Raw genomic sequence first — 14281 nt, 5'->3', positions numbered from 1 at the left:
CAGTTGCGACCAGGTGTGCGAACTAGTCACTGCGAAGCAGGAGTCAATACAGCATTATTAAAATGACGTCGTCTGATAGAACAATACTTAATTACGGCCGCGTGTTTTTGACGTGTTTACCACGTGTACGTTTTCGATACGTTCCTTGAATAGATTCCAGATAACTGTAAGTGCATTTCGAAGCTGGATGCTCAACAGATGTGTTAACAGCTCGTGCCCAAATTATAGACGCGACTGCACCCAATGCTCTTGATATGCACAATAACAGTTGATTGAATTTCATGTCGTTCAATCCGTAGGACTAGAACGAAGAAAAATTCATGTTAGAAAACATTTGATTACTTAAGTACAATGTTTATGGAAAGAAAGTTTCACGATGTGTTCATTGAATTTAATTATTTTATTGTTACTTTTAACAGGGCCTTCCATTTATCTAGGACCTGAAATTTTGGTTTCGTTAAACATGAACAATGAAATTACCATTGAATCTCGATACAAGTAATTAAATTCGATTAAATTAAAGGAGTTCATTAGGCAATAGGTATTAACTATCTCGTATTTCGTGTTTTGCATATTCTTAGTTATTTGCAAGTAATGTGTGTTACCCGGTTAATTGCATCGTCTAGGTAAAACAGGAGTCGGTGTGCCAGAACAATGAAATGAAGGTAATTTTGGGGAAATTTTCAGCTGACAGTTGTTCAAAACTCATTCATTCAATGACGGTACAGTTATTTGTAATTAATAATTTCATGTAGTTCTCAGGTCCTGTGCTTATTTTCCGAAATTCAGACTACATGATTTGGCTTTACGTCATTTTACATATAAATGGGCACATGGTCAATTGTAATGTACTAGGTACATTGTTTTATGTGATTAATATTTGAACTTATATGATTAGAATCAACTTCAATGATTGTAAAAGAATGTTTGAATAAGATACATATGAGTAGTCACGTACGTAATTTGTTCAGTGCAAGATCGTTTACTCTATTGAACGTTCGATTAGTAGAATACGCGAATTACAAATGTTTTAATAGTACAAATTTTACTACATAGAAAATTTGTATTAAAAGTTATTGACCAAACAAAACTTTTTCAATACCTGGAAAACTGGTGCTGCAATTGTTGTCTGATCAGGATGAAGTGTCCTTCCTTTTGTAGTTTTCATCATTGTAGTTAGTATTCGTGTAATTGCTCGAGACAGCTAAAAACATTAAGGAAATAAATTTATGCCATCAAATTATTTGCATCTCTTGATCTGACAATTGAATTCTAAGCGTCAAATGAATAATTTTTTTGTAACATGTAAAAAGTAAATAATCTTTAACAAAAAAAATTAACACATACATGTATTTCTGAATTTCTGCGTATTATTTGAAAACAGTATACAGAGAAATAATGCTTTAATTTAAATAGGAAGATGTAATTATGTCGTTATTACTTCCATGGGAACAGCAACTCTATTATTTTCAACAGTTTAAAAAATAAATATGTAATATATAAAATTTTCTGTGTATACCTTTACATCGGAATTGTCTGGTAAATTTTCCGTGATATAATGCGACAACGCGGTGTATCGTGGATCAGAAATGTCTGTTTCTTTACATCCAATTAATTTATCTTTAGCGATCAGAGTCACATAATTCTTTATATTCTCCTCTTTTGATTCTCGACCAAGAAGGCCTTGTATCTTCGATTGAAATTCCATATACTGTGTGATTGAAGTAAAAATTAGATGCATACTAAATGCAAGCATAATTTCTTAAAGTGCCCACGGACAAAACTTATTGGTGTTTACAAATTATTCACAATTTATTCCAACTTCATTCGTAAGGGTTAACAAATTTCTATTATTGTAAAACTTATTGCAGAATGGTAATGAAACGTAAGCGCATAAAAAATACGGAAATTAGCTGGTATACGAAATTATAAGTGTCATGAATTATATCCGCATTGCTATAATTAATGTACAAGAAGGAATAACGAATCGTTCCTTATGAAAATTAAATACTTTTGTTTACTTGTAAAAAATGTTTTGTTGACAAAAGTTATAAATATGTTTTTATAATGGATTCTTGCAAAAATTGTTAAATGTAAACTGTATTTCTAAAAATATTGTAATTAATGTAAGTATCAAATCAAACGAATTTGTGCATTTTAAGATGTAGATTATTAACAAGGAATAACATTCATAATATAAAATAAAGAAGACTACAGAATAATTTTAGAAAAACAATGTTTAAAATTGAGTAGAACCAAGTCTGCTCACTGGCGGTCTTAGAAACCATTCTTACACGACAATCTGTTATGTATAGCAGAATCTTATCTTGATCTATGAGATACATGATCTTATCTTGATCTGTAAATTAGTATTAACATTTTAAATATGCAATATTTTTTAGTTGATAAAAAAACACGAAAATGTCAGCAAATTGAAAAATAGGATTGAGACATATTTTAATAAAAGTCCAAATGAACATTATAGTTATAGCGTAGTGGCTGTATAAAAAAAACTGGAAAGAAATTGTGGAGGGCGAAGATTATTACACTTTTCATAAAATTGAAAGGTGTATGTTGAAATATTGATCTATGTATATTTCGGTATGGAATTCGACAAGAATTTATGAGATAATCTAATATTTACAATTATAACATCTAACTTTTGTCAATTGATAAGTTCATCTGAAATTATTTAATTTACTTGTGCCATAGTACCGCTTCTTGGTTCGTCAGCGTATGCCAAAACCCCAGCAGCTAGAGCATGGTTAACAGCCAATTGAGTGGCTCCAAGTATTTCTGTTACATGAACAGCAGGAGAACCTCCATCTTCGTCCCTAGAAAAATAAAATTTTGTACAATCATTTCTAGAAATTGTATGTAATAAATAAACGTCTTTTTAAAATCTATACATGACTCAATACATTAAGATAAAAAATTTAAATGGGAATATATAAATGTTTAAATTAAAGACTAGTGTTTCAATACTGGGAATTACGGTGTATGCAAAGACAAGGAAAATGTAAATTACTTACGCATTCAAAGTAACATATAATCGGAGAAAGTCCGTCATTGACTTCTTCTGACTTTCCGAAATGCCGTATGCGTCGCTTAAACATTCCATTAGAAACTGTACCCAGTCACCGTCTTCTTTCACTTCTTTTAATCCGCTACCTTTTGCGATCAGCCCGACTATTGCCGGCAACGTGGCAATCAATTCCATACTATCCTCATACGTGTACTTAAAACAAAAATAATCGGATCTATAAATGTCAACTGTATTTAAACTATCCTCCTAATATAAGTAAGTACTAGTACTAAATTATAGTATTATGTCTTATACAGGGTGTAACAAAAATGTGGGAGGACCCGGAAATGGAAGACTCGTGAGGTAATTTGAAACAAGTTCTTCCGTAGCAAAAATGTTATCTGATGCTTTGTTAACGAGATATTAACGAAAAACCCCGACCAATCAGAGCGCGAGTCTGCCAGCCGAGTTCCCGCGGTAGCGTTGGCTGCCAATCGCAGCACGTAGCCAACGCTACCACGCAACCAACATTCCACCGCACACTATCCAGTGTTAACCACGCACCCAAAATCCTACGACACAAAAGTACACACACGACGAAGAAACTTTTTTCTATCTTTTTTAGATATGAATAAGTAAACTCGCTGTAACAGTGTATAGGGAAAAATTATTCAGAATGATGACCTTGACAACATATTTCAAGGTCTTTGAAACCAGTGAGGAAGTCACACTTCCAAATAATTACCAATATTTTCAACAGACAAACAGTCATTACTTTTACATACATCCAAAATACATCAAGGTGGAAAATAGTCATAAGGCTCTTTCATCTTTAGCCCTTTAAATCCTGAATTATGTTATCGTATTTTGTTTGATGCGACTTTTATCGTAGGTATTTGAAGACTGTTCAAAAATGATGTTTTTTATTTGTTTATTCAAATAGCTAAATATGGTGTCTGTAAGTACTGGCACTATTTTATAGCATCTGAGAGGCCTTGAAAAAAGAAATTCCTACTTATAACTCCTAGAGGAATTTTAAACATATTGGTTCATGACAGCATTTTAATATACTCGTTGTTCCTCCACTTACTTCCCAGTATGTATGACTCGAAGCTCGATTTTTCAATGCCTCTTTCAGATGTTTGGTGGAGTCGAAGATCGCGAGGGCCACTGATAATTTTCCCAGAGGTGTAGTTGTTTTCGGAAGAGTTTGAAGAACGGAACCAACAATTCCACCACCTGGCCCGGACCACCAATATTTCCTTCTTTGACGTCGTACCGACCAGTCAGCGATTAACGAGGCGGTTTGTTCCTGTGTTGGAACGTCGCCGGTAAGTAACAACCAAAATACAGCTTCCGCGCTGGGCGACTTCCCTTGACGCGGTAAAAGAGTAACAACTTCCGGTAGCGTCAATCCCCTATACTTGATCTGTAGGAAAACAATATAATTATTTTCGGAGAATTTCCTCTATACTACAAATTAATCTTTCCTTAGACAATGTGGATCGTTGACCACCCAAGCGAATTCCCCTTTTTTCTGAACTTTCCTCCGAATGTTTATTTTTATTGAAAAAAGTTTTAAACATTTGACTTGACGAACGATTGTATAATGTAGTAAAGATTTGGATATGAATATATTCTAGAATTCTTTCAGATTTTTTAGGAAAGGCTGAAACAGTAAAAAAATTGGCTTGGACATAAACAACCCAATTTGCGTACGGATTGTGAAAAAATATTTTTGCCTACAGAGGGTTAATCATGCGTTTTACTTGACCGATCAATCGTTTCAAGATCGTTAGAGTGAGTGAAATTTAATAAATTATTACGATAAATTGTAATTTTACGTACAATGTGTTTGTTTATTATATTGATATATGATCCATCGTTTTTTTTTTTAACAGGAAGACGTAAATAAAATTAATCAGTTATATACAATATCTAATCTAAAGTCGACTGATATTTATTAACGCTAATTTTTTACAATCTTCAAAAATGACTGTTTATAAATATTTCTTTTTCACTGACGTTTGTACATTTGTGTGTTGCATGAATGAATTAAATATAGAGTCCAATAATTATTAAATAATACGTTTATTAAATGTGCTATTTCTCTTTTAAATTGTATTACAAATTATATTTGCAACAGTGACACTTACACCATGTTTTGGATCAGTTTCTGATGTTTCTCTAACCATAGTGTTCACGCCATTCAATCCCTGGTATATGTTTTCCACGGTGACGTGACTGACTACGGTGGAGCCGTACCGTTCGCGAAAATTCCGTAATAGGTCGTAGTGAACGGGAATCTTTTCCCAAAGGGCTTCCTTCAAATTTGTGCTTATACTGGGAGTATTTCTCGTTCTGCTTACCTTAATTTCATGAATTCTTACATTGTTTAGCAGTATTTGTCATTTTGAAGGCATAGCCTTTATAAACATATACGTAACATTCTATTCTCACCAAAAGAATTATAGCGCGATAGAAGTATTATATACTAATACATACGTACTTTCTGTAAAACAATAATATAACTTTTTTATAATGAAATTAAGTATATTAAGTACTAACTGTATCCGTCACTGATTTAATCGTAAATAAAATAAGAAATATTTGCTATATAATAAACTGCAGTATATTCATTTTAACTAGTCTCCAAATTTTGTTTCGACAAATAGATCAGACTTTATTCAAAGTTGCAATTTTTAAATTTTATTAAAAGAAATTATTCTCAATGATAGTACGTTTAGTTTTTTCTAGAAGTGATCCAGCTTCATCTAATAAATAGGAATTTTCCTGCATACACATAAATTGTTCAATGTGAGAAAAGTTAGTAGGAGAATGTAACTTTAAAGGAAATTCGTAGGACATTTGATCACTGTTTTACATGACATAGATTGCGACATTTAATTTTGTAAATGTTTTATAAATTGCGAAATACTTTTTCGTGGACAACGAGAGTTGAGAATTTGAAATTGTCATACTTTCATTTTAAACAAAAGTAACAATTAAAGTGAGTTTCAAATAAAAGTATAAATTGCTTTTATCAGTTTTGGTTATGATTTCGAAAATCAAATTGGCTGCGAGTAACCTCGTACATCGGTAAATTGATTCCAACCGTCAATACATGTCGCCGTCCTCCGAAATTACTATTGCTGCTCTGCCGCGTACACATTACAATCAACGTCTGCGTGTTCGTCCATCCTCCCCAAATCCGGCACATTTTTCTGCGATATATCAATACGTGGAAGGGGCAGCTTTCAAAGATGGATCCTTAAAATTTCCACAGAAACGAAACATTATATCGTGTATTAAATTTGAACCGGTATAATCACATTTTTATTTCTATTTTTACTTCAGTATTTGTGAAAAATAAAGCATAAAATTTAGGCATTGCTCGGCTCCTAGAGAAAATGGGCAAAATCAAATCATGATGAGACTTTTGACATATCCATGTGAAGATTTTCTTTTGTTCCTTTGACTGTCTCCTCGAATATGACATTACAAATATCCTTTTTTCCGTAAATTTTTTTAAGAATGTTTAAATAATGTTGACACTAATTTTTATAGATAATTGTTGTTAATATAAATCACTGAATTTATTGTTTAAATAAATAAACAATATTTTAACAATTTTAATGCACAGTTTTATACAGCATAACACGCCACTAAATTTAACTGTAACAGTTTTTGTACAACTATCATAGTTTTCTAGATATTCAAGAAATTAGAAAGACACACATTAACCTTTAAGGGATGTTTTCACTCTGTAGAATAAAAGGTAGCGAAAAAAATTGCTCGATACTTTTATTGTGGTCCCTTACAAACCTGCAAGTTTTAAAAACAAGTTGGCATTTTTTGATTTTCGGAAGTTCCCTTGTGAACAAGTTGCGTTTTATTGTTGCGTCACGCAACTTGCACGTGCAGTTGCTCAATTTAGTCATTACTTCTTACAGATGAGAGAATGAACAATTGCAATAAAAGTTTTAAATAGTGCCGAGATGAAAATAATTAAGGTAATTATGACGACGACACGTCTCCATTTTTGTATATCCAAAAGTTGACAAAATACACGGTGAACTATCAACCATTCGTAAAGTGCACCACGTGTCGATAATTAAAATGAAGTCTAAGTACAACCCTAATAACCAGTTATGTACGAGTTTCGAACAAATTGCCAGCAATAAATGACAAAAGTTGTCTAAAAAACCATAGCCATTTGTTTCTGCATTTGACTTGAGCTGACAAAATGGTAAAGCAAATTGGCAAAATAGCTTGGCAATATGACGTATGTCAAATTGAGGGCAAAACCAGAACAAGGTTTGCGCAAGCCAACTTACTGCATATGTTGCTGCCAATGTGTGCGCAAGGTGTTCATAGCAAATCTTGCATAAAACTTGTAGCCATAACTTTATAACAGGCATTGGACAAAATTTGGCTTTGCAGGTTTGGTTGACTGGTAAAAGCATATTTGAATATTCTTTTTAACACTCCTAATCCTATTTTTCTTTTCGAGATTATTAATAAGCAGAGTTGGGCAGAATTTTGTTCGAATAATACACAGTGAAAAGCAGCAGTATCTACGGGTGTCGTTCTGAGCTTTAAACAGTTAATGAGATTAAATACTTCTTCGACAAATGTCGATTCATTCATAAAGAAGGATTATTTTATTATAAAAATTGAAAATTCCACGTTTAAACAATTAAAAATGACGAAATACTTTTTTTTATCTTTTATTCGTTATTCGAAATTTTTTATCTAGACAATGAATTTGCCCATCTTTGTTAATAAGTACGTAATCGGTATTAACGAAATGGTTACCAACCTACGAGTTTAGTTTCACTTTGTTATATTGTCGAAACAGAAGCAGTGGTTTAAATAAGGTACACAGAACAATCTATACGTCGTTTCGTTTTTTTTTATTATTATTGCGTTATTTCTGCATACAAAATAATGGATAGTACCATTTTGTATGTAAAACGACGCTTACTCGACACTCGATAGCTGTACAAATCGCGTCGAAAGTTAGCACTTACTAGATTCTACCTATTTCGGTACAAAGATTTCCCAACGAACACATGTTTGTATATATTACGTAATTACGCTCTAATCCCGATTTACGCTATATTCAACATTTACGTATATTTTTGCATCACCTACGTGTGCAATAACACAACGATTTTATGGAAGAAACAAACGGTCGGTTATTGCGTCGAATCGGTTTAACAGAAAATTCGTCAGAGAATCGTTCAACAATCCATTGCTTGACCTCTACTCTGTCAACATAGATGGGAGTAGAGTTATTATGCCGAAAATATTGCCTTTCGCTTAAAATAGGTATAAACAATAACAACCGTAACGTACACGTTATAGACATGCATACGCATTTGTTCACAACCGGCTATGTTAGGACGCTAATGACATAATTTCATATTTAACAGTTTAGAATTACAGAAATAGAGTGTATAAATAAACGTAATATTTGATTTTCTTACTGATTTTTCTAAGCCTTTTGAAAGTTAAAGAGATTTAAGTGTTTCCACAACTTAACAATGTTAACTATAAATGTTACATTGTTCGTAAGTTTTACATGGCAAAAAAACTCTTAACCTGTAGAAAGTTTACTAAAAATAATAGATAATTTTCAGGTTGCATGAAAAATAATCTATATCTGTAATAATGCCAAGGAGACAGCTGCAGCACGTAATTGTTAATGGTTATAATTAAAATTCGTATTATTAGTACACATCTTCTTAATTAATATATTCAATGGATTCAACATAAACGGTCGCCCTTTTTGTACCTCGTAGCCGATAGTGCACATGTACAATGTTTCATAATATCAACAGCTACACTTACAGACTATTGATTAATTCCTTAACAGTATAGTAAAATATATGTATGTATATTTATACGCTATTGCTTGATCTGAGGTAACTCTCAATAACACGCTATTATTACATTTATTTGTTCGCTATTATTATTATAGTTATTATATATATATTTTTATTATTTTATTACCAGTATTATTAGGCCGAATGCATTGCTGGAAAATAAACGAAAAAGGTGTACAATTGCTTCGCATACTTGAAGTAGAATACCAAAACAATGAACATAAATAATGTATACAAATGGGTAATATATCACGAATAACGGAACGAATGAGAACGGAATTTTGTTTGTATTTGTACGAATACCTTCTATTTCTTGTAAGGTACGTAAAAAGTAACGTGACGGTAAATTTAGAATAATTCAAAAGATATTTTCATTTTTATCGTATGATAACATTAACCCTGCTATCGGTCATTGGGTCTATTTCAACTCAATCAGATTTTTATTTCTTGAACGCTGTTACGACTTAATTTTAATCTCGTCTCTTCAGAAATGTTGTTAGCTTCGTGTCTTGTGTAAGGAAACTGTTACTGATCTCTGCGTTTCTCGTTCCTCATAATTATTTCGAACATATAGCTGGACTGAGGACCGTAACAGGGTTAAGAATCTTGTGTACTTATTAATGTGAACGTTGGGTAGGTGACTTCAATGCATGAATAGGGAAGTGTCGCTGATTTTGGAAGAATCGTTTATAAATTAATACTGTTTCTTTGTAGTTTCTGTTGAGAATTATATCTCTTGTCAGGTCAAAAGCTAGGTTCTTTTGTGCGTAGATAGTTTGTAACATTCTTTACTTGGTAAATATTCAAGTGAAATTATGCAACGTTATTACAGTTGTGCAAATGATCACCAGACATCGAAGATCCTACACTAGAATGATATTTTAACAATAAACTATAAATAAATTAGGACATCAAAATGGAATACTACATCGCTCTTAAAGTTTAAATGAAATTTCTAATGTATTTTCATTACGTATATTGTCCTATATACCGCTTTTCCTTTACAGTCTCATTACTTTTTTTTTTTACGAACTATAAGTACAGAACTGTGATTTTAACCCATAAATTAGTTTGCCGTTAATGTCATATATTTGATTAAAGAAAACTAAATGTGTATAAAATGAAAAAACTTTAGACAAAATCAGTAAAATTTTTCGGAAAAAATTTCCACAGGCGTATGTATTCAAATTGATATATTCGAAATACATAATCATTTTTATAGAGTAAAATACGTCACCCTGTATAGAAGGTAAAATTACACGATATATTTACAGAGCGAATTATGAAAGTAAAACGGTAAACGAAATTGTACGTACATATAAAGTGATACGGCAGTAAATTTGAAGTACATACGAATCAGCTCGTTACTTTTCACACGAACGAGCGATTGTAATTGTGCAAGACGATTGTATCATTCAATGTTAAAATTATACGATGAGCAGTTTTGTTGGGTCATATTCGTGAATAAGTGTGTAAGGTTCAGAAATTCTCAATTCGCAATGAACATTCGGTTTTACATCTCATTATTCATTATTAATACTGTTGCTTGTGAACTATAAAAAGTGTTTGAGAAAAATTGTAACAATCACGATTACCTCTGCGAGAAGTGAATAAATTATAATCTCTAACCAGAAACACGATAACCATACAAATATTTCTTCTAATTGGCATTGATTTGTTTTCAGTATTACGATTGTGATACGACAAAAATATATTAAGTCTATAATTATTTACGGTAATAAGAAATAAACACACCTTTCATTTCGAATAATCACAATAATTGTGTTTTATACGATGAACCAGAAAGACGGTTCATTGGTTGCACTTTGGTTTATAAGCTGGAAAATAAGTGCTGGGAGTACTCCCTTTAGGATCGTCAGTGAAGTTCAGCTTCAACATAACGGATCATCCGAATTTCTTGAGAAAATCCTCCTGTTGTCTATGCTCCACTTTTCCCCTTGATTTAACTACGACCCTGCATCGCAATAAGAAAAAAAGCAGTTTCTTCTGATAATATTGTCGCAGAAGTCGAGTATGCTGATTCTTTGATTTCAATGTCAGAGAAGAATACACTTTTCCCCAGTGTCGTGGGAGTGTGATCGCAGGGGTTGCGAGGGTGCAGACGTGGGTGAGGGTGGTCTGCCTTCGACTGCTTGGATGCTTTTCATTAATTCTCGAAAGACCTGTTGGAAGGCATAAAATAATTATGCTATTTAAAAAGAATTTTATTTTGTCAGTTTGTAATGTGGACAAACTTTATAACTGCAAGTTGATGAATTTTATGCCACAAAGGCCACTGTAATTTTAGAGTAACTTTGTCGTGAAGTCAGAAAATGATCATTTTCGATTTTGTAGCTCTTTTGCAGGTATGTTACGTGAACGAATTTTTTACGTAAAAACCAACTTAATGTAACAATTTACAGAGTTGCAATATCGGAAATGAACATTTTCTGACTTCAGAACAAAGTTACCGTGACTAATTGTAAGTCAAAGTTACCCCAACTTATGGTACCACTAATTAACAGTATATGTCGACTATATGTGTAGGGTATTTGTCATGACAATTCGCCAGATTTTCGACGTATTTACTGTAGATCAATAATAACGTATTGTCAATAGAAGTTATATATCTAAAGTGGACCATAAATTGTAATGACAAGGTATTACAAATTAATTTTTCTTATTTATTGAAGGGTCAACCGTACCATGAATTTAAAAATAAAGGAAACTCTATTTCACAATATAATTTCATTGCATTTAACAGAATTTTGCATTTTTGAGGAAATTATATTTTATTATGAAACGTGACGGTGTGCATATAAAATTTTATTGAGAAAACAAGGTTCACAATATTTAGATTAGTGTAGTGTAGTGTATAAAAACAAATCACAAATGTAAAATAACATTTTTTCGTATAGAGCTTCGTTTTCGAGAAACTTAAATTTAAAATCAAGTTTCTTGCACAAGTGTTGACCTGCCTTAAGGCTGGAACACCTCACAGGGCGGAAGGAATCTCCGTGGCCAGGGGATCCTTCCGCCACGCGTCGTCCCTGAACCGTAGGACATTCGAAAATGTTCCTTAAATAAATTATTAGAATATAACGGAATTATTTCTTCCACATAATTTTCAATTCTCGCTCTAACTCCGTGTTCAGTTGTTACTTGTAAATCGTTCTTTATTGGTTTCTTCAAGTTATCAACTAACGTTTTAATTAAATTTAAATCTAATTCCTACTCAAAACCAATTGTTAGAGTAATATCGGATGCATCCATAATTTTTAATATAATATTTTGTAAACAATGAGTCAGCACTACTATGATGGTACCATCACGCTAGTGATGGGCACCATCGACTAAATTAAACTATCGAATAATGACTATTTAGTCGCAACATACTATCGACTATTTAGTCGATAGTTTGTAGTCGACTGAAATTTTGCTTTATAGGTTATGTATAGATTATGTCGTCAACTTTGCAGCACCATTGGTGTATTTACCTTCTAGAAATGTATTAGTTCATAGATAGAATTTCAAAAATATAAGTGGTAAACAAGTTTTTTTAAACAATTACTAATATTCGATTTTTTGTAAGCTATTTACTATTGGCACTTAAAAAATTAACTGTTCTAAATTTTTTATGTGAATCAATTAGGTTATAAGGAATAATTTGTACAGATCTTGGTAATGCATAAAAAAATATATGAAAAAATTGCAATTGGTTTGCATCATGAAGAAAATAATCAAGATCCAGTGAATAGCGATCAATAGCTCGATAGTTCAAGCGAGTCGCTTGAAGCGACTAAATTTAATCGACTGAAGTAGTTGCTTCAAGCGGCTCATATTAGTCGACGATTGAAAAAATTAGTGGACTGAAAGTAGTCGTTGGTTACTATCGACTTAGTCGATAGTTTTTAGTCGATGGTGCCCATCACTACATCACGCTATTCAGCAGAACATAAAAACTGATCATTGATCAGTTCGCAACGATGGACTCAACGGTTGTCTTCTGAACGCAGCCATTGTACCCTCGCGAGCAAACTCGGCTTCCGTTCCGTTAGGGGAAAAAGTTGACGCAGGAGAAGGGCCTCCTACCAGGCTACTACCTGTTGGTATTTGGAATTACTGAAATTTATGCCAAATTAATATTCGATTAACATTAATTTCAGTACCTGGAATAAATTGACCACGTAGTAAGAAACTTTTATACTACGCCGCTTTTTCCCCTAGCGGAAGCCGAGTTTGCTCGTCGGTATACATACCATTATGCTACACCGCCATAACACCTTTGGCCTAAAAGTGGCGGCACCAATCAAAATCGGGGACGGATTTCGTGCTCTGCTCTAATAACCCTCGGACACCACACAAAGGAACCGACACGAAGTGGCGCAGTGGCGCTACTAGGTATACCATTGTTGCGTGGCCGTTTTATAAAGATTTTGTAATTGAGAATTTAGGCAGGGTTCGGGTCCCCGTGGAGTGCTGATACGCTCTGCTCGAGATAGCTTCAATAAATACTCGATAAATGAAATAAAACTCAGGAACTTGTATTTGAACTTGTTAACAAAATTATGAAATGAACAATGAACTTGAATTAACAATAAATTAAAGTTATTTGTGCTTTTCCGCTATTTAGAAAAGTACGTCCGAACAGTTTGAGTACTCGATTAAGAAGCAGTCAAAATGGCAATAAAATCCTCGTTGAACAAAAAGAACGTGTACCTTCAGCTTTTAACAAAATACAATTATTTAACATCCAATTAGGAATTAATAAATAATTTTACTTTATTCCTATTGGGTCTAATCATTACGGGGAACGAGCGTTTTTAATACCTTGGCAATGTTTCCTCATGACAACCAAAAGTAAATATCAAATACGAGTAATTTCTAGTCATCAATGTTATCATTTTGACATTTAATCAATAATTAGTTATCTAATACCCTGATTCATTGCCTCAGTTACGCTGTTCTACAATTCATATTTGCCGCGCCTAATTTCAATCTGCGCCTACAGATGACAGTGTAGTTACATGTACTTATTCCTAAAATTCTGAACAGATGGCGCTTGATTCTAAATATTACCAGTTGCGAATACGCAACACCATCATACTGCGATAGAGGAGAGTCTCCTCTATGTACCCCCTAAAGCTGCTGGCGCTGTTTAGCGCCAGACAGTTATCTGTATTTTTATAAAGTACGTTTGTTTAAATTGTGTGCATTTAAATAAAAGTGTTAATGCAGGATTTTTGAGACACAAGAGTCGTGTTAGTTATTAATGAAAGTTTTGAGTATTTATTCTGTTTTGAACATGATGGCTTCCAACTCCAAGTCATAGAATTGTAAATTTATTACGTTTCAATAACAATCG

The 14281-nt window shown here is 32.9% G+C and overlaps 2 protein-coding genes across 2 annotated transcripts in view; both read right to left on the bottom strand.

Moving 5' to 3' along the window:
• Positions 1 to 91: 91 nt before the first annotated feature.
• On the bottom strand, positions 92 to 6245 carry LOC107188712 (probable citrate synthase 2, mitochondrial). The gene is made up of 8 exons (XM_015577054.1): positions 6141 to 6245; positions 5182 to 5394; positions 4116 to 4454; positions 3033 to 3238; positions 2702 to 2834; positions 1520 to 1711; positions 1103 to 1204; positions 92 to 301 (listed from the first exon to the last, which is right to left on the bottom strand). Exons 1-8 carry the CDS (start codon positions 6243 to 6245, stop codon positions 92 to 94), a joined length of 1500 nt encoding a protein of 499 aa, XP_015432540.1.
• Positions 6246 to 10973: 4728 nt separating this feature from the next.
• LOC107188761 (ras-like protein family member 10B) overlaps positions 10974 to 14281 on the bottom strand; it is a 37497-nt gene continuing 34189 nt past the window's right edge. Inside the window, exon 5 of the mRNA XM_015577114.1 lies at positions 10974 to 11099. Within this exon, the coding sequence (XP_015432600.1) occupies positions 10974 to 11099 (126 nt within the window). The remainder of the gene's footprint in view (positions 11100 to 14281) is intronic.

Source organism: Dufourea novaeangliae, unplaced genomic scaffold, assembly GCF_001272555.1.
Source record: "Dufourea novaeangliae isolate 0120121106 unplaced genomic scaffold, ASM127255v1 scaffold108, whole genome shotgun sequence".
NCBI lineage: Eukaryota > Metazoa > Arthropoda > Insecta > Hymenoptera > Halictidae > Dufourea > Dufourea novaeangliae.
Note: the sequence above shows the minus strand (reverse complement) of the source record. Positions and strands in the feature narration are given on the sequence as shown.

Bases quoted from the DNA above. Each gene is read 5' to 3' on its own strand.
- LOC107188712 (XM_015577054.1), bottom strand. From the start codon at position 6,245: ATGTGCCGGATTTGGGGAGGATGGACGAACACGCAGACGTTGATTGTA. The intron at 4,455-5,181 runs GTAAGTGTCACT...GTTTTCCTACAG, and splicing joins AAACTGATCCAAAACATGGT to ATCAAGTATAGGGGATTGAC. The intron at 2,835-3,032 runs GTAAGTAATTTA...TTATTTTTCTAG, and splicing joins TTATATGTTACTTTGAATGC to GGACGAAGATGGAGGTTCTC.